The sequence below is a fragment of the Leptonotus elevatus genome, chromosome 10, assembly GCF_054856555.1.
Source record: "Leptonotus elevatus isolate MCC_2025b chromosome 10, RoL_Lele_1.0, whole genome shotgun sequence".
In the NCBI taxonomy this organism is placed as follows: Eukaryota; Metazoa; Chordata; class Actinopteri; order Syngnathiformes; family Syngnathidae; genus Leptonotus; species Leptonotus elevatus.
In genome coordinates, this window is record NC_141248.1 from 15,150,103 (window position 1) to 15,177,806 (window position 27,704).

Consider the following 27,704-nt stretch of genomic DNA (forward strand, 5'->3'; position numbering starts at 1 on the left):
CAGAAAAGAGCACTCAAGAGGGGTGGCGGGTTGGTGGGTGGGGGGTTGGGGTGCACCTTCCACACTTAAATGGACTATTGTGGCCTACGAATTGGGACCTTTAATGCTATTTTTTTCTCAATTTAATATGAATGAAGGAGTATTAGGGCCACATGCAAGAAAAAAAATCTTGAGTAGAAAGTCAAATACGAGAATAAAGTTGAGATATTGTGAGAATTTGTAGAAAAATGAAAAAAATTAATAATAATTTCAGATATGAACAGTAGAGAGTAACACTGTTCCTGAGAAATTACTACACACACTGGAATATTTTCTTTTGTAGGGTTTGTCCAATCAAGCAAATGTCTCAACAAATATTTACAGATAATACAATTAATAATTAAAATGAATTACCATTTTTTTCTGCCTCCATAAGTACCATGTAATGAATTTTTTTTTTACTACAATTATGTTACTATATATGTTTTCCCCTCAAAAATACTACTTTATTCTATAACATTGTGACTTGTTTTCATCAAAATATTAATACTTAAAGCTCATATTTTATGACTTTTTCCTCTTAATTACATGTGACCTTAATACAAATTTTCAGGTCACGTTTAGAATTTTTAAATAAGTCCCTGACTTTGTAAGATTATTACAAATAACCAATTCCTTGCTGTTAATAAATCTGTCCTGTGAGGGGGGGTCCTGACGATAAAGTTGTTTTTAACAAAAGGGTACACACAAACAATATTCTTTCATTGTTATACTTGCCTCTACAAGTTTCTATGGAAACAAAATGAACAAGAGCAAGAATTAGACAAGTTCGCAAGGAAAACATGAACCAAAAAAACAGGCCCTCAGTTTATAGAAAAAGATGTTATCGTCACATTGTGTCATCATTCAGCCAAAACATTTGGAGAATCATGAGTAAGGCAGTAAAAAAGTGCAAAAAGAACAACTTTTGAAAAAGAAAAAGACAAAGTCAAAGTGAAGCTTTACACAAAATGCCCTTTTGAAGTCAATTGAAGATGGAATTGAGTAGACAAAGTGGCATTTGCATGGCCGGACTTAGCGAAACAAACTATTCAAATGAAAAAAACATTATAAATGTGTGTGGATATTGTTTATTCAATGTAATGATTTTTCGTTTTTTTTTCATTTTTTGGAGTGTATTAACTACTAAAATGCCTCAAAAAATCTACAGGCAATCTACAGGCAATCTACAGGAAAGGCTGATACACTTCTTGTAAAGCTTCAGTTTGACCTGAAAGTCAAGAGTAAAGTCGTACTTACATTCACTTCAGTGATAGCAATATCGACGACGCTACCGACGACAATTAAGGCATCAAATGTGTTCCAAGCATCAGCGAAATAGTGCTGTAGTCAATGCACAACATGAAGATGGGAGGGAGGCAGGGAGGGAGGGAGAAATGAATGGCGGCAGGGAACGAGTCAAATGATTGGATGACATGAAATGATGAGTTGAAGAGAAAAAAAGAGAGAAAAAGGAGACGAATTAGGCGGAATTCGAAACAAGGCAAAGGTGGAAATTTCGAACGGAGTGAGCTGCACCGGCAGGAAGACATCAGACGAGTTCAAAGAGCGACAGGAGTCAGTACAAAAGTTGGACTTTACTTACGTCAATCTCACTGAGAACAATGTCTACTATGCTGCCAATCACAACCAGGGCGTCGAACACATTCCAGGCGTCTCCGAAATAGCCCTGAGTGAATTTGAGCGAGGGGTCGCCGAGTTGGGTGTCAGACCAAAAACAATAAGTCTTCATTTGCCCTCACAGTCACACGTCTAAATTAGTTTTTTTGTTTTGTTTTTGCATCTAATATGTCTAAATATCGGCTGTCAAGGTCAACATATAAAAATTGTTCACATTTCACAAGCTGTAAAAGTCGTTAGCACCCCAGTGACAAACAATTGTATCCCGAAATGGTTTAGGTGAGATGTACAGCATGCACTTGTGAAGTATACTTGAGCGGAACTCATCATAATTGCAATTGGTGTATACAGCAGGGGTTGAACAGATTAGTTGACTTGTCGACTTGACTACTCCAAGGTTATTAGAGTTAATGAAAACTAACAAAAAAACTGATTTTTTTTTGTTAATGAAGTAAAAAAAAGAAGAAGCTTTTTAAAAAAACTAAACTTAAATTACATCTTAACTAGAATTACAGCGAAAATACCCTTCGTTTTGGTTTTTGCCAATTACAATCTTACATACATTTTCTGGGTTTAAAAAGCTAAAACTAATACTAAAATTAATAAAAATAATAAAAACAAAACTTGCTGTAAAAGCTTATTAAAACTAACTGAATGTAAAACAAACAAATAAAAACTAACTATAATGAAAAATCCATAACTATTATAATAACCCTGCTCCATATCGACTTCTAAAGTTTAAAGTCGACTAACCGCTAATCACATTTTTGGCATCTCGCCCTCCAAATGGCCAATTTACAGAGGATTTTCGATTGGCCCATCTGCTGCCATCGCCGGACTATAATCCTCGCAAAATGTACAGCCAACAAGGTGACTGTGTTGGTCCTATAGAATGAAAGTAAGATGGTTGTGGATGAGAATAGCGGTTAGCGTCATTACCTTCAGCTAATCTTGTCTGTCCAAATATGCCTTTATGTGAAACTGGCATAACACAGTACTATGCTGAACAAATACCAATGATGTCATTGTTTAATTGACGTGAACTCAACTTTCGTCACATTATAATGTCGACTACAAAAATCTTTAGTCAGTCAACCCCTAGAGTATACAGTGAGTTGTTGTTTAGGCAAAACTAGTATTAATATTGCATGCATGCAAACAATGAGGCCACTGCACCCCACACACACTCTCTTACTAGCATCCTGTCCTTCTTGGCAACAAAGAGCTGATGGCCGGGCAGTCAAGGGCAACGTTAAAAAACATAATACTCAGACTCAATACATACATAAAAAAACTGGCAAAGCAAATGAGTAAATATATGCTGATGCCTTTTGATTGTTTATGTCCATGTTCCATTTGTGAGTAAATATGCGATGCGGGTCGAGTAAAAGGCATTTATGGACTGACTCACCCTGGGTTTAAAAGCAATGAGCTTGAGAACCATTTCCACAGTGAAAACAGTAGTGAAGACCATGTTGAGGATGTCCATGACATAGTTAAAGAGCGCCGACTGGCCGTAGTGCTGCAAGAAGCACAGTGAAGACATTCTAGTGGAAGGCTTGGAAAATTTCATTCAGTGTACAGCTTGTTTTATTTACATATATGTTCATTTTGTGATTAGAGCTGTCAGTCAAATATAGTATGTCCCCCACAAAATACTTACTCTTGGGCTGGCCATTATTCTTATAATTTGAATGAGTTGACATAAAGAAAATAAAAACTTTTTTAATTACACTAGAAAATTAAATTTTAGACCAACTTCCCAATGAGTTCTTACAGTACATATGTAAATGACATATATCTGCTTTTAAGAGTCTTGACTAAAACTACCAGTATGTTATTTTTGCTGGTTACGCAACCACGAGAGTCATTCAGTAAATTAGATTACTTTAACTTGTCTTACCTGCACAGCCAAGCAGAGTGTGTTGAGCATGATGAGCACAAACATGATGTACTCAAAGCCCGTGGAGTTGACCACATACCAGAACTTGTACTGGTATGGGTTCTTGGGGATGTACCTTCTCAGAGGACGGGCCTTCAGGGCGTACTCCACACACTGACGCTGCACAGAAACGCAACAGCAGCAACTTGAGTTTCGGTCATACTAAATTAAAGTGGAAGTCAACTTGGAAAAAATATTGATAATAATATGTTATATGTGACCTCACTAGTTGACATTCTGATTGATATTACATTTGTGGAATATGAGTTATGAAGCAAAATCAGTGCCGTTTTTGTCCATCTCAGGGGGCGCCCATTTTGCCACTTGCTGTCGATTGAAGATGACATCACAGTTGCTCGGGGCTCAGGCACTGACCAATCACAGCTCACCTGTTTTCTAAAGCTGAGCTGTGATTGGTTGTTACCTAAGACCTGAGCAACTGTGACGTAATTTTCACTCGACAGCAAGTGGAAAAATGGCCGCCTTCTGATATTGATAAAAACTGCTGGATTTTGCTGCTTAACTCATATTCCACTAACGCAATATTGACCCGAATACCGTATTTAGACTAGTGGGGTTGAATAGAACATATTATTGTCAAGAATTAGTTTTTGGGTTGACACATTATTGTAATCTTGGTCCAAGAAACTCTACTGTCTCTGACCTGGTTCTTGTCAAGTTCACAGTTTTTGTACTCCTTCTCTCCTTGCTCTTGAAACGTGACGATCACAAAACCTACAAAGATGTTCATCATGAAGAAGGCGATGATGATGATGTAGATGATGAAGAAGATGGAAATCTCCACGCGGTAGTTGTAAATGGGCCCGAGGTTCTCCCTGTTGGAGTCGATTGCCTTGTAGAGTAACCTGAGGGCAGAAAGCGACGGGAAATGTTTCATCAGGGTTTTTATTATCCTAATTATCAGAAATATTAGCAGTAAACATTTCAATTCATAGTAGAATCCCTGTGCTAATTCATATCATTGCTAACAGATAACAGATTCACACTAATGAGACGTTTCCTGTATAATAATATAATTGACTGCTTTGGTGCTATGGTGGGGCCAAGGAACTATGTTGACAGGACGGGAACAGCTTCATTCTGCCCAATAAAATAGAACCTTCTTGCTTTCGGTTTACATATCATTTATTATTGATTGGTTGGCTTTACTAACTGACTACTTGATCAGTTGAATTTAATGCTCATTAGCCAGCCAAATATTCCCATACACACGCAAATACTTCCAGGCATCGCACTCGCTACATACGTCACAATAGTGAGACGTGGGAGTTGTCATCCAAACATTCCACCGTAACAATACACGTGACATTATGCTTATGACCTGTTCTGACTTAAACCAGATTCAAATCGGCTGGAATGGAGTAGATCTGAAAAGAGTCTCACGCTGGCCAGCCTTCAAAAGTAGACACAGTGAACAGAGCCATCATGGCCATAAGCACGTTGTCAAAGTTGAAGTCGCTGTTGAGCCACACTCGTTTGTGGATGGTGGGCTGGTTCACGTCGCCGTCCTTATACAGGATGTACGTGCCTCTGAAAATGCAAACAAGTCGTGCGGCTTAAGATGTGATCTAGGACTGCTAAATCGCTGAGCTGATTACAAGACGACGAAAACCAACTTGCACTCCTCAGGGCTAGACTTGGCTTCATCCGTGCAGCGATAGAACTTTCCCTATAGAGGAAAATGATATTTGTAACAATCAACCTCTGCTCGAATTTTATTTTGTAAGCCCAGTGCTGACCTTGAAGAGCTGCACACCTATGCAGGCGAACATGAACTGGAGAAGGGTGGTGACAATCATGATGTTGCCGATGGTTCTGATGGCCACAAACACACACTGCACCACGTGCTGTTAGAAAAAAAAAAGAGATGCACATATTTAGACACACTCCAGTGATGTCATGATAGACGAGCACTAGCGTCCATTGCGTACTTTCAGGCCTTTGGCTCGATTGATGGCTCTCAAGGGTCTCAGGACACGAAGGACCCTGAGGATCTTCACCACTGAGATGGCAGACGACCTGTTCGATGAAAACACACATCGTGATGTAAATTTTCAAAGTCGATTGTTAGAGAGCAATCTAGATGAGTGATTCCCAACCACTAGCCTATGTGCCGTGGCATATGTGTCTTGAAAATTAGCCATGAGATCATCATTATTTCAGTGTATACAAATACTTTTGTGACATTTTGGCTTCGTGGTTCGCTGTGATTTTTTAAAATTCGAATGTAAAATATGTGCCAAGGCTCAATACACGTTGGAAAACAGGTAAGGCATTCATTAGGGGGAGGCCTTTAATTGTGCAACTTAATGATGATATATATTTTTAATCACTTTATCATTAATAAATGATAAAAGTTAATAATATAATACATAATATGTCTTACAGGGGGGCCACGCTATTTGCAGGGCATAGGGACCAAGCCCGACTGCGAATATTAAAAATTACAATTCCCATGGGAAAAAAGGGGGGGGGGAATCTAAATAAGTGGGAGATTGGGTAAAAAAACAAAAACAAAACAAAAACATCAAAGAATAAGCAGGGGGTTCTGCGGACAGCGAGAGATAAGTTCCAAATAAAAATCAGCAAAAACACGAATTGTGTATAAAAATTATTTTGAGGTGTGGTGTTTATTTTTTTCGGTTTTAGCGATTCACTGCAAAGAGTAATTTATTATTATTATTATTATTATTATATTTTTGTACAGATGCATTTTTATACATTTTCAAAATAACATTTCAACACACACACGCACACAAATACCAGTAAAAAATAAAATAAAATAAAATCATTATTAGTATTATATAAAAAAAAAAAGGACACAACGCTTTGAGGTATGGCGCTTATTTTTTCAGCGATTCATAGATTGGTAGGATTGGGTTGGATTGGGTTGGAAGGTGGATAGATAAGATATTGATTTATTTATACTCACTGTATGCCAAAGGAGACTAAAGACACTCCCACGACTAACAAGTCGAGAAGGTTGAAGTAATTCCTGCAGAAAGCTCCTTTATGGAGAAAAGCTCCGTATGTCGTCATCTGAGGGGAAGGCACATGATATCAGGGGAGCAAGTGACAAAGGAAAACTCACCACAAACACAATCAGAATTCAACATACACACCTTATTACACACTATCACACACTCTTTCAAATACACTACCACACATAATAGCTCTCACTCAAACATATAGTACACATAATACAAACATGTTACATAGAACAATATACAATCTATTATACCCATTCATATTACCCTCCCCATTTTGCAAAACACACACACACTTTTCCACACTCTTGTAGTTCACTCTGATTGAGGGTGGCGAGCTGAAAGCGGTGAAAAAAGGGGGCTAAAATCTACCGTCGCCACCCCCACGGCCCTTACTGACATGAATGTAGTAGTAAGTCATTCATTTCTCAATCTACTATGGCAAGAAAGCATGCATTTTGTTGCCATGGCGTCAGCATTATAGTTACTCCCTGCAAGAGCTCCAGTGGTAGAGATTGGAAAGTGAAAAATGAACTTACTGTCACATTCATGTGGACCGTTCTCTTAAAGCCCATTCTATCATGTTCTTTAATGGCGCCCAATGTAGGGTAGGCGGCTCCCAATTAGAAAACAGGCAGAGAAGAAAAACGAGCCGAAATGACTCGACCTTCAAATCATAAAAGTGAAGGATTAATTCTCAGAGTGCATGTAAACGGTGGAGTCCCCACGCAGCGAGACACCAACCGCTAACTGAGAGCGTTTGGGGAATTTGAGGGTCAAACAGCAGTGGCCTATTTTGTGTCCAGATGACTGCAGAGACGAGTCCACCTTTCAATGCGCTCAAGTAAGCAGACTGAACCATGCTGGAACATGGCTGATTTTGCCCCCTCTTTTATGCGTCTGAAAAGCAGTCTGTACTAGGGGTTGAACGACTTTGGGTCATTGATAGATAAGTTTGTCTGATAATGCCCATGTTATGAATTATCATGTGGTGCGACCAAAAAGAAATAACCAATTTGGGATTTTTATTTTGAAATACATTTAAAGACAGGAGTTTGTATCATCCGCAAAACAGTCAAGAACCCATGAGAGCAGCTATCAGGTTTGTACTGTCTCACAACTAAAAAAAGTTAGCTTTTTAGTAACTGGTATGTAATGGTCATATTTGGACATCATGTGGTATAACCTGAAAAAAATAATTAATATTAATTTTGTCCAACAAATATATATTTTCATCATAATTTTACTTGTGTGGCTAGCTAGCTTATTTTGTTTAGATGGCTAATTCTAGAAAGCTTTCAATGACAGATGTATGTATGTCCTAAATTGTATATGAAAGTAAATAAATAATTTTGTTTTTATAATAAATTAACCGCGCTGTGTCTTGTAAAATCCTTATCTATCAATGACCCCTTTAGATTGTTTGTAGTCAACGCTAAAGTGATGATCGATTAATCAATAACTGATCACTGATACAATTTTCAGTTTCCCCCACTAATCTGAACATATGACTGGATAGCCGATGGCCCATACAAGCCCGCGCAAGGCGTTGAAGTGACAGGGCGGCCATCTTGCTCCTCCCATCTCGCAAGCAGGCTACTGTATAAACTATACAATATTCGTACAGATTAGACATATACAGCTTGTAGGCAGTTAGTATAGGGCCGGTTGGCGGGGTGGGGGGCTTGTGGCGCGTTGGTCACTATTATTAACATGTAAAAAAAAATTAACAAGTGAACAGTATGTGCTGCTTTAAAGACCCCCTTTTTCTTTTATCGCTCAGTTCCTTAAACCTCAATATTAGATTTGGCAGAGGTATCTTTTGTTAAATTAGTTATGATTCTTTAATTTAAAAAAATATTAAAGTTTCCTCCTGCAAACATCATTAAGCATGTAATTTATACATGGATTTAAGGTAAGTTGTAAAATGTCTGAAGTCCTCTTGTTTATGTTTAACAAATTTAAAACATCATAAATCATGTTGTTAGTACTGTCTCAAATATTCTCCAATTTGGATACTGTAAATGTATAGGATCGTATGCTGAGAAACGTTTCTTGGGAGGAGCAATATGGCGGCTTCGCGGCTTCAAAAGTCTTGGCCTATCGGCTATCCAGTCATATATTCAGATCAGTGGTTTCCCCACAATCCTCGGTTGCACTAGCCCCACCCACGACTTGTTCATCCAATCACATTTTGACACTTGCTCATCCGATCACATTCAGATACCTTCACGGCCTCGTAAAACAGTCGGAACTTGTAAAACTGTAAGATCAATTCACAAACAACTGCAGGGTCGCTACACAAAATCATAATAGTAGTGTATAATTATAATTACGGATTATTGAAAGATGTGACTGTCTTTGAGACCGTGAAGGTAACTGAGTGTGATTTGCGATTAGATGGTTCAGTCGGATAGCAGTGGAAGGAGGAAGAAGAGCTTGACGTGTGTCTGTGGGATGAATGCTTGAGCAAAGTCCTAATAGAAAAATTTCCCTTAAATATCACACACCTGTGGAAATGGCCGCCATGCTGGAGGTCAACACATTGTTTTTTCTAGTGCTTATTGAGTGTTTAAAGAAATAGATTTGATATTCAATGTTGTGCAGTGAGATGGTTAAAGCCTCATTGTTTGGAATCAGGGCGAGAAGACTGAACATTTGAGCTTTTAGATTTTATGCTTAAATTGTGCAACGATTGTAGTTATATAATTTGGCCACTTTGTCATCATGTCATGTCTTCTCCACTGAGACTTTTTAGCCCTCATCTTAGCACATCGATGGAAATTGGACAAATTATAACATAACGGATCAGGGTAATAAAGTAAAAAACGGACATGAGTCATCCTACTAATCTTTCGGGTTCAAGCCTGGCTTATCCTCAAGCTCTGGACCTCCAGCGTGGCAGACAAACAAATGCAAATGAGTTTTGTCATGTGTGTCGCAAGAGACCGTGCTATTTGGTCTCATTTTTGGAGAAATATTTCCATATGAAATTTGTTTTGCCGCGATGACCAACCACCTGTTGTTTTCAGCGAGAATCCCGTGCCAAAACGTGATGGCCAATTAAAGGTTATAATAGTCAATGTGCAGCGGTTCAACCCCTAGTCTGTACAGCAGGCATGGAGTTAGCTTTGACTGGAGTTGACTTTGCATTTGAGCACCCATCCACAACTCCTCCCAAAAACAAAATCCCCTTTGACTCAACTTCAGCCAATGCTTCAATAATATCTTAGCAGCTTGTTTCAGATTGATTGCATTTCGCAAAGATTTGACATCATCTGCATCTTTTTTACGCATCTATTTTTTTTTCCAGCCATGATGTGACACCCATGGTTATAGAATGTAATGTTTGATGTTATGTTTCCTTCCCCCAAGTTCTCTCTTGCGTTTGTGTTACTGAGTAACCAGCCCAATAAAGATCTCTGCTATTGAGTTCTATCTTTAAAAGAGGTGCCATGAAGCAAAAAAGCAAATAAGAGAAAGGAAACAAACAAGCCAGGTTGTACTGAGTGGCGGGTGACACACAAGGAGAGAATGCAGCAAGGCTCTCATTGTCACTTAACGGGTTACCTTCAATATGATCTCAAATGTAAACATACTAGTGAAGACATAATCTGCATAGCCTAGGACCTGGAAGGCAACCACATGTGTGCAGGGTTATTGGGTGGGTGGTTAGTACAGCACGGACAGGGGACACAGGACATTTACCTTCAAAACGATCTCAACAGTAAAGATAGCCGTGAAAGCATAGTCAAAGTAACCAAGTATCTGCAAAAAGCAACGTAGATGTTTAACAAAGACAATTCATTGAGCAGCTTTATACATCATTAGAAAACAATTTTTTTTTATTTTTTTTTTACTTGTAAATTTGGAAGAATATATATTTTTTGTTAAGACTTGAGACTAGACGGCTTCTTGTATGCATAGTTATAACTGAGCATAACCGCAGTAGCTCGAATGATTACAGTGGAACCTCTAAAGTACAATTTGGAATTTGACCAAACGTTGGAGTCAAAACTGCTGTCGTTTTGGTTTAACGAGCGGCAAAGGATTACATTAGATTTTTTTTTGTTTTTGTTTGGCTTTTGGCAACACTTACCATGTTTTACAGACTTGAATTCGCTTCGGAGTTTGAGACGCACCAGTCAAAAACGCATCATGAAGATCTAGATTAGAAGAATGATTTTGGGGAGGAAATTTGCAGCATCTACATGCTAAAGAAGGTGGCAGTAATGCACCAAAAGTATTTGCCCGCCGCCAAAAGAAAATAGAAGAAGAACTGGAAGCAGGAGTAGAAAAGTAGTCATGGTAACAAATGTGTGATGTATCGCTAATTAGCATGCGGCTTCCGCCGCATCAGAATTTACAGCGCCAAAAGGCGCAATAACTGACCAGACTTCTACTTTTGGCCATAATGCAGGATTCTAGTTATTGTAAGCCATTTTAAACTAAAAAGAAAAACTTTTCCGGGTGCTAGTCCGAGCTCAAATTTTAATATATACAAATTGCACCTTGAGTACAATTCTTAGGAGAAGCCAAACTTGGAAAAAAGTGTGACTTTTAGTCTGGAAAATACGGTATTTCAAAACAGTGGTTCTCAAACTTTTTACAACAAGAACCATGGTGTTGTATTCCTAAAGACGCTTTTATTGTTGTAATTATTAACCACAGTTTGTACATTAATGCTTAGCTTAGATATATATATATATATATATATATATATATATATATATATATATATATATATATATATATATATATATAAAAACTATTAAAATAAGAGTTGTACTTACCGGTAAATAAATGTTTAAAACTGTTCTTAACATAAAACATAAAAAATATATAAAAATCATAAAAATATACGTCTTTGGGACACTTAAAACATTTAAAATAGAATTTTTTTGGGAGCAAATGCGTTAAGGTGCCTTAAAAATTATTATTTTTTACACATTTTACATGAACACTTTATTTCTTTTTAGACTTCTGTGACAGTTAACAATGTTTCTTAAAAATGTACCTGATTATTTTTCCATTCATAATTTGTGACATCTTTACAAACCCAAATGAATCAGACGAGCATTCCAGAACTAATCGGGTTTAAACTTAAGAGGTTCCACTGTAGATTTAATAATTACTGCGGTGCAAACATACACTGTATGGACAAAAATATTGAGACAAACCCCTAAATTAACTTGAAATGCATGGTTCTAGACAACCACAATGTCCTCGCCAGACATCTTGTGGATTTTGGCCATGTATTCTAATAAACCATTAAGAGCAAAGTTTTAAGTTGGTAAATGATTAACCCTTCAGCCACTGAAAAAAAAAGTCACATTTGTCAAACATTGACACAGAAAGTACTAGTACTGTTATCTTGTGTTCTGTATGTAAACATCAGATGTACCTTGGTGGGATACAAGTAATTAAATTGCGGTAATATCCCTTAGTTCCTCTTGAATCTTAATTTATGTGTTGGTGTGAACCATCCAATAGAAGGCCCTTTTTTGGTAGCACATGAAGGTCCACGAAGGCATATTTGGTGTGAAAAATCTTCACATTCATAGTGGGCAAAGTGTCCCAATACTTTTGTCCATATAGCGTCATCAAACTTGTACAGTACTTTGAATAGAACACAAAGACATACCAGTGTTTTGCTGTATTACCTGGAAAAATAACCTTACCTTATGAAATAGGATGTTCATGTCAGAGTATCAAAATAAATGTATAAAAAAATACTAAAGTCAGAGTATCAAAATAAATATATAAATAAATACTAAAAGTAAACAATTTTTTTTAATCAAAAATCATTTAATATATGAATATTAAACCGAGAAAGCTACATAAAGTATTTTCTAATAATTGAACTACACATTGTTTTGTAATGTAATGTAAACATTTAGATAAATATATCTATTTTCTTTTTTTAAATAAATATATTAAATATATGAAGCAGGTTTACAACCAAGTGCCTTAAGAGGCTCCACAAATGATTTTCTTTGAATTATTTTCTGTTCTAAATTCAGGTGTGTTACTAATACTACATATTTATTTAAAAAACTTTTCAAAAATTATTAGCTCATATTTATGTATTACAGTATATGAAATCTGATGCTTTTAATGCTTTGTAAATCATAAACTACACAAAATCATGAAGAACCAGTGGCTTTTCAGAGACATGGAGTCCTATACCACCTCTCACTGGGCTACACTAAAGTGTGATTAGGGCTGGGCAATTAATCAAAATGTAATCATGATTTTAGCTTCTCACGATCATAATATGCCAAACGGTGTGGTGTGCTTATGCTAGTTACTACGCTGTGAATGCACCGGATTACTTGTAGCAACGTTTTGATGTACAGAATGTCTTAACTGAGCTCGCTTTAAGATTGATTTGATTTAGTGAGACCTCAGTTGGAGTTTACTGTAAGCGTAAACACACAACAAAAAACATTATACACATTGTATATTTAAATTCAACATGTACTTTGTTTTGGAAACATTGTCAGCCCTTTGTCAGTTGTCAGTTGGAAAACCCATTGATGACTCGAGCTAGCAAAAATTAGCATTAGACATAACGGGAAAGATTTACCTTCAAAAAATAAATATTAATACACAAACTCTGTAGTATCCCATACAAACAGGAGCTGTATGTAACAATACTCACGGGCATATATGACATGAAAAACTAGTTATATTAATAAAGTTTGCCACTTTCTTCTTCTACTCTTTTTATCTTCATGCACAGAAAGTGTATCTCCACTGCCTCTAAGAGGCCAAAGCGTGTACAGCAGGACTTTATTTCTAGACAGATTGTTTTAATGTTATTATTTTTATATATTAATATTTTAACTGCTACTTATTCATTTTCTGGTTGTTCTTTTAAGTTATATTAAGTTGAGTTTGGGTAGCTAAATGCTAAATTTTGAAATCTATGATTTCAATATCAATCAAAATAATCTTGATTATTAATTTTTCCAATATCGCTCAGCCCTGTGTGTGGTTGGATGATTTGATGTGGCGAGAGTGAGCAGACTTACAATATTGCGAGCGGAGAAGTTTCGGATGGGATCCTCTGCGGCGAGCGAGACGGAGCTGAGCATGATGAACACCAGGATGAGGTTGGTGAAGATGTGGTGATTGATGAGCTTGTGGCAAAACACACGAACTCTGCAACACACGGCCAATGCAGCATGTGTGTGTGTGATAGTCAAAAGTAAAGCGATGTCTGTGTGTATAGGGTCTCTTACGGGTTGGTGTTGCTGAAGATAAAAAAGGCACTTCCTTCTGGGATTGGAGTAATCTTCTCCTTCTTGACCAAGTCGGAGATGGCCGGCCGAGGTCCTGCTGGGACTTCTGGGTCTTCCTCCTCTGCCGCGGCGTCGTCATTGTCCTCTTCTTCATCCTAAACATATGTGCAAAATCTTCACTACAATCTTGCTTTACAATTTTAAAGCTGTATTGTTTGCATGTCACATACCTTCTCATCTTTCTCATCCTTTTTGTCCCTGGAACACACATAAATTAGATTTTTTGTTATTTTTTATAAATTAAATTTATTGCTGTACAGCTGTCCCTGAAACATATCAAATCATCTTTCCCCATTGAAATGAATGGAAATGTCATTAATTTATTACAGGTTCCTGCAAAAAAATAATAAAAATATAATTCACTAAGAAAAATAGTACCATTTAAAATTGAAGATGTAAAAACATGTCAGTGTGAAGTCAATGATCGGATTGTGTTTATTTTAAGACATGATGTAACTTATTACACAGACATGTCTTTTTCTGTTGAAATGTATTGAATTTAAGTATGGAATTTCACTTTTTCAACTGTAGGTGGCGCCCTGTAATGAGAAATAGAAACAATTGTTCTTTGCTTCTGATTGAAATAAAACATGCTCAAAAAGAGCTAATTATTAAAGTATGTGCTCAACATAGGACATTCTAAAGCTTCTTGTTGCTTAAGATGCTACGTTGCCATCATTTATTCATCTCAAAATACAAATAGTCCAGCTTTTACGCTTTTTTATCTCCTTCATCCGTGTTGAGAGACTCCGCATCTGCCAAGTTGTCCACAGCAATGGCCAAGAAGACATTCAGAAGGATGTCTGAGGAAGTCTTCAGTAAAGGAAATGTAAACGCCCAGTGCTTTGGTCAGGTTCAGCAGATGAATATGAGTGAATTGACCGTGAACAAGGATACAGTTTCCGCAAATGAAGAGGATGATGAAGTAAAAGCATAAAATCATTCCAGAAGAGGAAGGGCCTCCGTACGCCATGATGCCATCATACATGACAGCATTCCAGTCTTCTCCTGTCAAGATCTGAGGGAGAAGATTGTACCCACAGGCGTTAACTCCATTTCTATTATTTCTAAAAGGAAAAATCTAAAGGCCTCTAAATACCTGAAAGACGGTGAGTAGCGCTTGTGGAAAGTTGTCAAAGGTGCTCCTCTTGGTCTGGGTCTCGTCAAAGTTGAACTTTCCGCCAAACACCTGCATGCCCAGCAGGGAGAAGATGATGATGAAGAGGAAGAGCAGCAGCAGCAGGGAAGCGATGGACTTCATGGAGTTGAGGAGAGAAGCCACCAGGTTGCTGAGTGACTGCCAGTGGCTGGGGGAAAAAAAGGGAAGAAGAAAGACAAACGATGATAGAGAACCGAACCAGAGTGCGCGTTTGTCGTCTCGGAAGCTCAGTGGTGAATGCAGTGATTCCAAGCCATTATGCTGTGGCACATTAGGTAGCCATGAGATGTCGTCAGGTGTGCCGCGAGAATAACCCAAGTACATTCATTTAGTCGGAAAATAATTACTTATTTATTACAAAAAATGAATTTATCTTTCTATCTTTCTCGATTGAATGCTCTTCCAGTAGATGACATTGATAAGTGTAAGAACACGTTGATTTTTTAAATTTTATTTTAAGGGGAAGTTTCTTTCCCAAAATATCTTCTATGTGCCCCCACTAGGCATTTTGATTGATATTGTGTTTTTGGAAAACGAGTTAAGCAGCAAAATCCACCAGTTTTTATCTATCTCGAGGGCAGCCATTTTGGCACTTGCTGTCAACTGAAAATTACATCACAGTCGCTCAGCTCAAGTAACGTCCAATTACGGCTCAGCTTGTGAACGTCACATGACCAAAGTTAGAAAACAGGTCACCTGTGATTTGTTGATACTTTAGAAACAACTTTGATGTCATTTTAGACAGCAATTGACAAAATGGCCACTCCACCCTCAGTAAGAAATAGTCACAGTATTTGGTAGTACAATACGTACCTACATTATGCATTCGGCAGCTAGAATGTTTCCTCTTGATCCTGAACATAATTGGTATCAAAAGCGCATGTGTGGATGTTGTGGCCTTACCGTGTGACCTTAAAAATCCTCAGCAGGCGCACGCAGCGGAACACAGAGATCCCGAGGGGCGACATGATCTCCAGCTCCACCAGGATGGTCTCGGTGATCCCTCCACACACCACAAAGCAGTCGAAGCGGTTGAAGAGCGAAACAAAGTAGGCCTGCAGGCCCAGACTGTACATCTTCACCAACATCTCACAAGTGAACAGGGCTAGCAGCACCTTGTTAGCCACATCTGTAAGCCACAAACAACCCAAACACAAATAAGTGGTTCAATTCTGATGGAAATTTGCCATGGAGCACAGTGTTGTGCGTACCCTGCACTTGTGTCAGCCACAAAGGTTGGTTGTAGTGCTCTGATGATATGGTGAGCGTGTTGAGGAAAACCAGGATGATGACCAGCCAATAGAAAGGCACCGATTTGACAGCCAACCGGCACTTTCTGCGGCAGAACCTGTTCCAGCGGCGCCAGCGCCGACTGCAGGACAATAGAGCAAATATTAATCGGCCGCTTTTCTCAGTAAATATGACAAAATTCCAGCATATATTTTAAGAAGGTGAGTATCTATACTGGTGTATGGTGATAGTCTAAATTGTATCTACTGTATCTATGTGTATTGCTCCAGTCTAATGATTGTTTGCCCTTGTAGTCGTCTATTCATGTACAGTAAATGGATTGCATGAATACACAGTACAGTAATTTCTGGACTACAAGGCGCACCTGACTATAAGCTGCGCTAGCTAAATTTGGGGAATACTCAAGTTACATATAACTGTAAGCCGCAAGTGTTTTAATGTTACCGTTCTGGGTTCCCACTACTTTTTTTCCCCATAATGAGGACGCAAATTGTCTCGCTCTCGTTCTGTCTTCTCCTACTGTATTTGGGCTCACTTGGTTTGTTTTGCTCTGCCTGACGCTCTTGTGCTTTCTTAAAAGTGCGCCCCCTTGTGGTCAGGTGGATAAGCCACACCTTTGTATTTGCCGCAGGGTCGAATGCAAGTGAAAAAAGTACCGACTTAGAACTTAGTCCAGAAATTACTGTACATAAATTGAACTAATGAAATTGCCTTTACTTTTGGTACATACTAATTAGGTCATGTTACTGAATTTTTTTTAAATATTATATTATATTCAAATAACAGTAATAATACAAACTGAGACCTCTTTGTAATTTAGCATGCAAAGAAAGATACTGACCTGAACTTTGACTTTGAAATTTTTTGACTGAAAGAAAGAAGAATTTGTCAAAGTTTGCAGATGAAAGATGCAGTGAAAGATTAGTATAAATCTAGAAAAACATCAATGAGAAGAAATATGAAAAAGCAGAAAGTAGTGGAATTTAACAAGGCAATTTTCTTTAAAGGGGAAGTCATCCGTCCTCCCCGCCCCCCCAAAAATTCTTGACAATAATATGTAATATGCAGTATGCAGCCCCATTAGTCTAAATACAGTATTCTGGTTAATGTTGTGTTAGTGGAATATGAGGTAAGCAGCAAAATCCAACCATTTTAATCCGTTTCAGAAGGCGGCCATTTTGCCACATGCTGTCGAGTGAAAATAACATCGCAGTTGCTCACATCAGGTAATTACCAATCACAGCTCAGCTTCAGAAAACAGGTGAGCTGTGATTGGTCACTGCCTGAGCCCCGAGCAACTGTGATGTCATCTTCTGTCAACAGCAAGTGGCAAAATGGCCGCCCCCTGGGACGGATAACAACGGCTGTATTTTGTTTCATAACGCATATTCCACAAATTTTATATTAATCAGAATGTCATGTTTAAACTACTGAGGTCACATATAACATATTATTGTCAAGAAATGTTTAAGATTGACTTCCACTTTGAGCAGAAAAATATCTGCACAACTGAAGTGGGACCGAAATCCAAGCGGAATGAATCTTTTCTGAAATGAGTGCGTGAAGCGCGCAACACACACTCACCACAGAGGTCCGCAGCATGGCGTCTTTTCCTCCTCCCCATTTTGGTTCTCTGTGTTCACAGATTCGGTTTCGCTGGCTGGAACGCTCGCTGCAAACACAAACAAAGGGGACATTTAAGTCAAAATGGGGAAAAATGGAAATTAAAATGTCACAGCAGCAATTTTAACACATGTACTTTCATATTACTACAGCAAGAAACAAAGAACAAACAAAAAAGCAGTATTGAGAAGGATTAAAAATACATGAAAATGTTGCATGTTGGTAATTGATACTGTAAAGATATGTAGCATAGTTGCTTATTTACTGTACATGTTTTATAAAATAGTCAAATATGCCACAGACACTATGAGCATAAATTCAAAAGGTGTAAATATTGATTGCAAAAAAAAAGAAGTGAGAACATAAATGAGCAAGATAAAATACCATATTCTAATTTACGTGAAGTACTATTCAATTGTGGGAAAAGCGAGTAGGTAGTTGCCCATGAAGACGAAGAGGACAGAGCTAAAACTGTCTATGAAATGCTCCACTCACAGCAGTGCGCAGTGTTGATTAGGTGTGTGAGGCATCTTCGAAAGCATTGAGGTGTGTGTGTGCGCATGCGTGCATGTGTCGCCGCCGCTCAGCTTATGCAGACGTGCTGCCTTTGATTCCTGAGTGGTCGCAAAGCTCTCAGCTCTGGAAATAGTGCTGATTGCTGGAGTAGTGATCGAGGTTTAACCTTGTTTGCTACATTCACACCGAGAGCCTTGAGGAAAAACGGGGCGGTGTCGCTATCAAGCCCTGTATTTTTATTTACTCTGTATTAAACTCCTTTCATGTGAAAATGATAACTCTTGCATTTAGGAGGTAAACAAAAACTGCGGTGCAATGCTCACACACAAGGGTTTAACACATTCATGATGCATAAAGAAGTGAGTAGACATTTACATTAGGCTGCACACAACACACACACACACACCCCCACACACACACACACACACACACACACACACACACACACACACACACACACGCACTTTATGTTTATCAAAATGATCCAAAGATTAAAAAAAAGAAGGCAAAGTACAGTTGTTGCGCTTTCTTAAAAAGAAAAGAACAGTTCTCTGAAATCTAGATTTGTAATTTCCTTTTATTTAGTGTTATATATGCAGTTATGTCAACTGAAAATGACATCCCGTGTGCTCAGGGCTCAGGTAATGACGACCAATCATAGCTCAGTTTGCCAACGTCACATGACCAAACCCAGAAAGCAGGTGAGCCATGATTGATCGTTTCCTGAGCTCTGAGCACCTGTGATGTCATTTTGAGTCAACAGCAAGTGACAAAATGTGTTTTTAAAGGTACTGTATTAATTGTACTTACAAAATAATTACGTTATCAAATCAATTATAAAGAAAATTACTAACTTTTAACTACTGAAAATGGCTAACTGTGTCGAATAAGTAGTAATTTTTCTTAACTTATTGTTTTTGTTCTTAACTCCTATTATCGTGGGTTAACTTAACGATAACTACTGTACTGGCATAACTGTAGTGCGGCGCATTTTTATAATAGATGGATTTTTCATTTTGTTGCCGTTTATTTTGTTTAGACTTTTGTTTTTGGTTTGTAATTCAGTTTTAATTAGTTTTTACAGCAAGTTTGTTTTGTTTTTTTTTGTTTTTTGAAAATGCTTAATTTGAGTTTAGTTTGTATTAGTTTTAGTTTTAATTGCTTTTTTTTTTTAATATGTTGAGTTAAGTATTTGTTGAGTGCAAGGTTAAAAAAAAGTCTAGTGCAATAAAGTAAACTAGAATTCTCAAAGAATTTACCTTGACTATTCTGTAGCTACGGATGTACTGTACAGCAATACCAAAATACATTTAAAATAAACTCCAAATGTCATGTATGATATCAATTGGCAAAAACAAAAACTAAGGACATTTTGCTATAATTAGTTACTTTTAGTTAATTTTATAAACACAAGATATAGCTACAGAAAATATTCATTTTCAAAAAATCCTTTTCGTTCTTATTTTATTTCATAAAAAAAAAAATGTTTAACTAATTTTTGTTTTAGTTTTGTCATGAGTTTTCATTAGTATAATAACCCTGATGCGGAATAGTGTGACCACTTGTTGCTTGGCAGATTTTACTGCATAGGGCTCAGCCACAAGTAGGCCAATGAAAAAAATAAACAAGTACAGCAATTATGACCATTATGCAGTTTTAGTCCAACTCGCAAAAACACACAGCCACACTCTCACTCATAAGCACAAAAAGGAGGGAGAGCACAGGATTTACCATGAGTGTCGGACGACTGGCTGAACCACCCAAACCTTCCTTTCTTCTTCTCAGTAAGGTCAGCCAGAGTCACCCCTTCATGTGCAATGCATGCAAGGCCATGCATTCAGACACAATGGCACAGCAGAGGGACATGGGGCAGGGGGGAGAGGTCAGGGAGGAGAATGCGCCGCTATCAAAATGGGGTCAGAGCAGACAAGCAACACAGGACAACAACCGTATTCCAGATATCAATAATCCAACAGTGACAAAGAGCAACGGGAGTCACATGGGGGCTGAGCAGAGCAGAACATGGAGGTGGTGGTAGAGGTGATGGGGGGGCGGGGGGTGTTCACTGTTGGTCACGAGAAGCCTGTAGGAGAGGAGACCCTGCACTAACATGCTACACTGCAAATTAATGCATTTAACAACATGTTCGTTGGGGGCATGTTTCATTAACACTGCAAGCCAGGATGAGAGGTGCCTGTCGAGCAGGTTTTTTTTTAGAATTGAGTGTTTCTGCTACAAGAGGTGAACAAACATTACATGAACAAAAGTATTGGGACACTAGACCATTAAACATAAAGGAAGTGAAAATATGGAATTGGGCCCTTTGTTGCTATTAACAGCTCTTTTGGTTCTCTCCTGGGAAGACTTTCTATTAAATGTTGGAGTGCGCCTAGAGGCATTTCTATATATCCAGTTGGGATTAAGGCGCTAAAGAAACAGGACAACACATTTCTAACAATTCACCAACACCATGAAGTGTTTCAACCTAAGACCCTGTAAATAAAAGTAAATGCTGAATGTCATCTAAATTTGACGCACAACAGAGAAACGTTTTGTAAACAACTCTGTCAAACTGATATGAATATTCATAAATACTGTTGATCAATAATGAAATAGAGATAAGGGGATAGTAACATGAATTTATATTATTTCCTACTACTTTTTAAACATCTAAATAATCATTATATGTCCGTGGTCAATGTACTACCTATGCTCGTATTGATTATTTCTTTTTTTTCCTTTTTTTGTATTTACTGGTATTTTTAAATCATGTTTTTCTATAATTTTTCTATTATAAAAAAAAAGCCTAATATATAAGATGACACATCAAAAGCTATTCTCTCCACAACAATGAGGCGCTCTAAAGCGGCCATGCCAGCATGATGCCCCTACCTTTCTTAAGAAAAAAACAAAACATTTTTCTTATTGTGATGAGCGTGCACTCATGACAAACAATCAGACGCTCTATAGCAGCTTAATAAATCTGGAAAACTACAATTGTGAAAAAGTTGAATGCTATATCGCAACAATTTAGTCCTAAATAGTTTTTGCTGGTTTATAGCAATTATCTTCAAACGTGTACTTTGACAAGGTCTTTAAGGACAAGCTTGGAGACGCTGGAGTGTATGGTGCTGCCAAGTAAAGCCGTTTTATCAGAATTGAATGATTTTTCTGCAGCAACACACACTCAATGTCATCGAGTGCGTGTTCAATGTCAGGAAGTGTAGTTTATGATTGAAGAGAATGAGCACAAATTTAAACTACAAGGTGAATCGGTTGGTGTTCCATGTGTGCTGCTTATATAAAGAGGATTTGGATTAAGACTTTTTTATATTGCCCAAGTAATGTGTTTTTTTCTCTCCTCCCTTTCTAAGCTGAACTCCAGTGGTAGTCGCAATGTGTTCCACTTACATTGAAAGGGAAGATGACAAACTACTTTTTGAAGGGTTTTCTGCTTTAGAGGGTGCAAACTAAATCAGGGTGAGTCATAGATTGTGCTTACGGTTGCGTTTACACTCCTCGTCTGCCTCATCTTCATTGTCAGGGTCGATATCTTCAGCCTGAGTGATCCAGTCCAGGTAACCCTTCAGGTCCTCCTCAAGCTGCTGCTTCTCACGCAGCTTCTGGAAGTCTCCGCGAGCTTTGGCCTTTTCTCTCTCTTTGGAGAACTCGCTGGGTTAGGAGGCCAAGCAAACGTACATAGAACACAGAAGCACAAAAATGAGCAAAATTGCAAAATAGAGATAAGACCTTCTTCCAGAGTCTACAATGAGCACAATTTTTCACACCACAATGGAAACAAATGAGTCAACTCTTCCCAAATGACTCATCGACAATAAGAGGATTTGTTAGTCTAACAGCTAAGCAATTTTTTTTTGTTGCATAATCTCTATCTTGCAATCCTAACCTTTCTAAAATGTGTTTTTCTCATCCCTAGCCACTGGAGGGAGATGTTCACCTTGTAAAGAGAGCGCAGCGCTATATTTAGATCCTTCACTGGCGTAGTGCTTCCTGCATGCCAACATCCTCATCATAAAGAGTAGGAAATTTAGACAGATGGTTGCAAGAGTCATGCAACATTGGCGTGGAATCTCAATTTACAAATTGTATAAAACTGCTGCTAATTAGCTGCGTTAAAATGAGCAAGGAAGAAAATGCAAGAATGTTTCTTTAAACGCACTGCCGAGACGGTAGCAGCAATCGTGTCAAAGGTTATGATTTTGTTAACTCGGCTTTGCTGGCTGGTCAACATCCCTGCTGAGTTAATTCTACTGTAATAACACACCACCCCCATTCGACGCTGCCGGGAAAGCAAACTGGGGTTTGCGCGAGCTTAGAAACACAAGAGAGGACTGAAAGGCGAGGAATACGATTAATTTTACTCTCTCGAGGGTTGGGCGCTTTGACTGGAGTGGGAGGGGGAGGAAATGCTCACTTTGCAGCTGCCGAAAAAAGGGCGCAAGTATGTGATGCCAACAAAGGATCGAAATACATTACATGGACACAAGTATTGGGACACAAGCCTTTTAAACATATACGAATCGGTTGAATACTCCACGAGAAGAGAGTCTCGCATATGAGCAAAATGGAAATAATCCCATTGCTTTTAGTTTGTCAAAGACAAGGATGAGAACATAATAGTCAAGTGGTGTGGAAACCCTCAAAATGGAGCAATCGCGGCATATTTGCTTTATCCTCTGTGAAAAATGACTACAGTAGTTTTACTGAAAGTTAGAGCTAACTGAATTTAGCTGTGTCTCTATGTACAGTGTCTATGTAGATTTAACACAGAGCTGCTGATTATAGGCTGTTTTGATAAATTAATGTGAGCGTATGCCCGCTCCATTGTTCACACCCTTGCAGCACAAAGACCATGATAACAAAATGTTGGCTTAATAACTACATGTATCTTTTTCTTATCAATCTTAAAACAGTTTACCAGAAACCGTGTTAAAACTGTCACAAATGGTCACAAACAAAAATCCAAGATACAGTCAATGTGCTAACCGCAAAGTAGCGAAGGAACAGTGTAAATCCGTATGTCTGTGTCATGCTGCCCCCAGGTGGCTGAGGCGCACAAACAAGAAGGAACTGCACAGTAATTAATTACGATGTACACACTGTAATTAAATATTAAATTAATGAGGCTGATTATGAAGTACCATAGCATATTATTCTATTTTCCTTAATAATAGTAAAAAAATTAAATAAAATAAAAAGATTATGATTCCTTCATTTGGGGAAGGCTGGAACGGATTAATGGCATTTCCATTCATTTCAAAGGGGAAAGAAGATTTGAGATACAAGTGTTTTAAATAACGGATGTGGTCAAGGAACAAATTTAACGTATATCTCAAGTAGGGGTGGGAATCTAAGGGTCTAAGGGTGTTCACTTTTTGAAATACCAATAGAAACCAGCAATGTCAAGATGTAACGCCCCTGGGCTAATGAAGTCCAGGGGATAGACATTGAATTTGGGCGATATAAACAAATGCATCTCATTGTTCTGGAGCTCTACTCTGAGCATGATCATGTCTGTGTCAATAAAATCCTAGTGTTCAGCTTAAATCTCGGCCAAGACTTTCTCATTTTAATTTGATTCTGAGGAGTACTTAGTTTTACAACCTGACTTTGCAGAATCTCGGCCCGGGCATGGACCACTGGAACCATTTTTTTATACGATCACTATCTACAGTTGAGCGTCTCTCGGGACATGTCTGCCTGCACTGAGGAGCTGACGCTACAACAACTTGAAACAGTGGCTTTTGTTTTTTTCATTTCAACTTCATTAACGTTTAAATAAAATCAATATTTAATACCTTCAGAATTTTTTTAATATGACTAACGACGCATAAACCAACCCCGATTATCGTTCCCACCCCTAATCTCAATGTACCACTGTATTAATACTTGACACAATAAATACACCAAAAATGATGATCCTAAAACACTTCTTCTGTTAACAACCCAGTGTAAATTTAGCTCCTCCCCAACTTGCAAAGGTCTTAGAACACTCGTCATGCATCACTCCCACGTAGCTCCTTGACACCAAACACGACTTTCATTTAGTGCCATCTTGAGGCATCGTAAGGCATTTCACAGCTGAGGATACGTTCCGCAGAAAAAAAATACAAATAGGTGAATTTGTGTATAGCCAACTGTGAATAGGTTATATCAATAGGTTATGTCTCAATTTTGTCCATGTAATTAGCTCTGTGTTTATACAATAGGATTTGTACTTGTCAATCTCTCATGCTTATTTAGAAGATAATTGGTGTCTTTGGCCAAACACACCAAGCAAACAATAGTTGCACACTGCAAAGCAAATACCACTGCACACAAGTCGCCTCTTACCCACTAAGCACACCTAACACGAGGTTCAGCACAAAAAAGGATCCGAGTATGATCAGGCTAACAAAATAAATCCAAGGGGTTTCCCATCCTATGGCGTCGTTAACCTGAGGGATCCAGAAGTAGCCGGTCAACAGACACAAACACAGAAAGGTGAGAGACACAGAAAGTGCTTACCCGCTCAACACACCCAAAACCAGGTTAAGAACGAAAAAGGAGCCGAAGATCACGAGACTGACAAAGTACACCCATGGAAGCTCTAAGCCCATAGCATCGTTCATCTGGAGGAAGCGTGCGTTGTCGCAGAGGAGGGAGAAGAGGGGTGAGAAGAAAGGAGTGAAAAAAGAGGAAATCAGGGAAAAAAGATACTTAAAACTTTAAAAAGAGGCACAACACAAGTTAGAAGTGTTCTTTCCACACAACACTGCATTACAACCTAAGACAAGTTGTCAAGTATTCTCAATCATATTTAACCAGTCAATCATACGAGTTGCCTCAGGAAATTATCAGCAGCTTCATCATCAGGATGTCACACGTGTGATCCAAGCCGACGTTCGGGCTGAATCCGCGTGACAGTCGACACGGCAGGTTAGCGGAGTCACTCACCCAGTAAAGCACGTCCGTCCAGCCCTCCATAGTGATGCACTGAAACACCGTCAGCATGGCGAACAGGAAGTTGTCAAAGTTGGTGATGCCGCCGTTGGGGCCTTGCCAGCCTTCTCTGCATTCGGTGCCATTGATGGGGCATTGCCGCCCGTGCCCTGAGATCGCACATGGCGCAGCATCCTCCTCTGCCATAATGTCTATGCAACAAAGAGTTCAAATGAAATAGCAATAAAGACGTTTTGTCGTGCCTTTTGTGATTACATTTTGCTTCTAAATGCAATCGTACATTGCAAGGGCGCCATATTGGATGTGGCAAAGTGGAGCAATTCATGAAGATGCCTTATTTATGGGCTGCTTGGAGACGTAGCAGTCATTTTACAGCCGTGTTTCCGTTTTGCAGCAATTAGCATTAGCATATAGCTAAGTTTCATCATTATTCACAAATCTGCTTCGAACTGTGGGTAAATAATATTGTTTTCAACATGGCCCTGGTTGATCTCATGGCCCTGGTTGATCTCTTCTACCCTGCTGCTACCTGCCGTTTTTGTAATAACTACCATTGCTTCAACCATTTTGTGCAGTTGCGAGGGTGCATCAAAGCCTTCTGTATGCTGTATAAATATGTCTTTGGGACACTTCGAACATTTCAAATAGAACGTATTTATACGTTTTTGGGAGCAAATGAGTTAAATACACACATTATTTATCAGAATAACATTGTTTCATATACTGTTAGCCACATACAGAGAAACCATTAAAAAGACGCCATACATTGGTTTGGTGCCTACTGTGTGTGGTTCGGCGTGCACAAATTCACCTATTTGCCAATATACTCAATGAGGTATGGTTAAAAAGACATTCAATCATCCATCCACTTTAATCAATACAGATGAAAATTATGTTACATACCTGAGCCAGGAAGGTAGCAGGTTGCGTGCATTTTACCGATGAAAAGCTCCAGGCCAATAATAGCATAGATGATGATGACAAACAAGACTAGGAGGGCAATATGAAGGAGAGGGACCATGGCTTTAATGATGGAGTTCAACACCACTTGTAAACCTAAGCAAAGAGGGATAAGTCACGTTTACAGGACTCAAACATCGACACAGGCATATTTTATTTATGCTCTACAAACTGCAGTTTACTGATTCACTTTAGGTAGCTGTGAAAGTCTTCTTTGGTTGCGTCTTAATAACTGTATTACACTGCCCCCTGGTGGCCAAGTTGTGTATGTATGTATGTATGTATGTATATATATATATATATATATATAAGCTGTGACCATGTGGCAAAAGGATGAAAAACCTAACGACAAGGCGCGTTACTTACTGGGTACTCCTGAGACCAGCCGCAGGGGACGCAGCACACGGAAGGCTCGAAGGGCCTTCACGTCAAATCCACCGGATTTACTAGCGTGGCCGTGCATGGACGGGTGGTTTTCTTCTCCCTCACCGTCTGCCTTCTCATCTTTGGTCAGAATCTCCAAGACGACACTGAAGAGGCTGCCAGTAAGAACATATATAGAATCAATGCATTTCAATGAGCATCAATTATATGCAGCTTTTCGCTTTTTGTGGGTTGGCCTGGGGATGGGGGGGACTGTACGTTCTAAGAAATGTTGATATATCTTGTTTAGCAACCTGTTTCTACTGAATGAAACCAATTACATACACAATGTGAATTTTTGTGATCTCTCTTTGCACATGTAGCTTGCCAATTTCAAACAATTCATTTTACTATTGTTAACGCCACTCACTAAGGATGCGCCAGAGTGTTGACACTTTTTTTTAATAACCACCCACAAACCATACTGACATCACCAGGATACACTTGGACTATCACTTACCAGGACAACCTCACATATGGTGAGTTGCCCACAATTCCCTGTTAATCTGTTAATGGACTCTAAAACAAAATAGTACATCTTTTAGGGTTGTATAGAAAAAAAAGTACTGCTTGTGTATCTAACTATAAAAAGGTACAAACAGCTAATCTGGGATCTAAGAATTCGCTTTATGAATATATTCAAGGCTGACTTAATAATAGAACTCTGAGTCTACATCATCCAAAGCTTCTATAGGACAACATCTGCAGCATCAGTCCTCACGTAGAAACTTGAGGAAATCATCTATGCATTTCATCAAAGTGACAAACTACGAGTAGACAATGGAGCTGCCTACAGGGGCTGAAAGATGCTCCTATAAGTGTTGACTGCACCTGTTCAAGTGAGTCACAATGGCACGATGGTTGCTTTGTTACTCACTCACCCAAGCAAGGCA

At 38.5% G+C, this 27,704-nt stretch overlaps 1 protein-coding gene across 12 annotated transcripts in view; it reads right to left on the reverse strand.

Annotated features, from left to right (window-relative positions):
* Window positions 1-27,704, reverse strand: part of cacna1da (calcium channel, voltage-dependent, L type, alpha 1D subunit, a) — an 82,491-nt gene that overhangs the window by 31,908 nt on the left and 22,879 nt on the right. For 5 of the 12 annotated variants that reach the window (XM_086086216.1, XM_086086222.1, XM_086086215.1 and 2 more), the window contains exons 5-31: window positions 26,755-26,927; window positions 26,332-26,484; window positions 25,423-25,619; window positions 24,994-25,097; window positions 21,968-22,137; window positions 20,197-20,271; window positions 17,911-17,998; window positions 17,168-17,194; window positions 16,287-16,447; window positions 15,979-16,204; window positions 15,016-15,223; window positions 14,814-14,934; window positions 14,632-14,719; window positions 14,087-14,114; window positions 13,857-14,011; window positions 13,647-13,776; window positions 10,318-10,377; window positions 10,180-10,239; window positions 6,555-6,661; window positions 5,554-5,641; window positions 5,362-5,469; window positions 5,239-5,291; window positions 5,006-5,152; window positions 4,266-4,467; window positions 3,563-3,721; window positions 3,071-3,181; window positions 1,279-1,362 (exon numbers count right to left, since the gene is read on the reverse strand). In XM_086086216.1, coding sequence (XP_085942342.1) covers window positions 1,279-1,362; window positions 3,071-3,181; window positions 3,563-3,721; window positions 4,266-4,467; window positions 5,006-5,152; window positions 5,239-5,291; window positions 5,362-5,469; window positions 5,554-5,641; window positions 6,555-6,661; window positions 10,180-10,239; window positions 10,318-10,377; window positions 13,647-13,776; window positions 13,857-14,011; window positions 14,087-14,114; window positions 14,632-14,719; window positions 14,814-14,934; window positions 15,016-15,223; window positions 15,979-16,204; window positions 16,287-16,447; window positions 17,168-17,194; window positions 17,911-17,998; window positions 20,197-20,271; window positions 21,968-22,137; window positions 24,994-25,097; window positions 25,423-25,619; window positions 26,332-26,484; window positions 26,755-26,927 — 3,283 coding nt within the window. The remainder of the gene's footprint in view (window positions 1-1,278; window positions 1,363-3,070; window positions 3,182-3,562; window positions 3,722-4,265; window positions 4,468-5,005; window positions 5,153-5,238; window positions 5,292-5,361; window positions 5,470-5,553; window positions 5,642-6,554; window positions 6,662-10,179; window positions 10,240-10,317; window positions 10,378-13,646; window positions 13,777-13,856; window positions 14,012-14,086; window positions 14,115-14,631; window positions 14,720-14,813; window positions 14,935-15,015; window positions 15,224-15,978; window positions 16,205-16,286; window positions 16,448-17,167; window positions 17,195-17,910; window positions 17,999-20,196; window positions 20,272-21,967; window positions 22,138-24,993; window positions 25,098-25,422; window positions 25,620-26,331; window positions 26,485-26,754; window positions 26,928-27,704) is intronic. The other 7 variants (XM_086086221.1, XM_086086218.1, XM_086086219.1 and 4 more) reach the window with 6 other exon arrangements.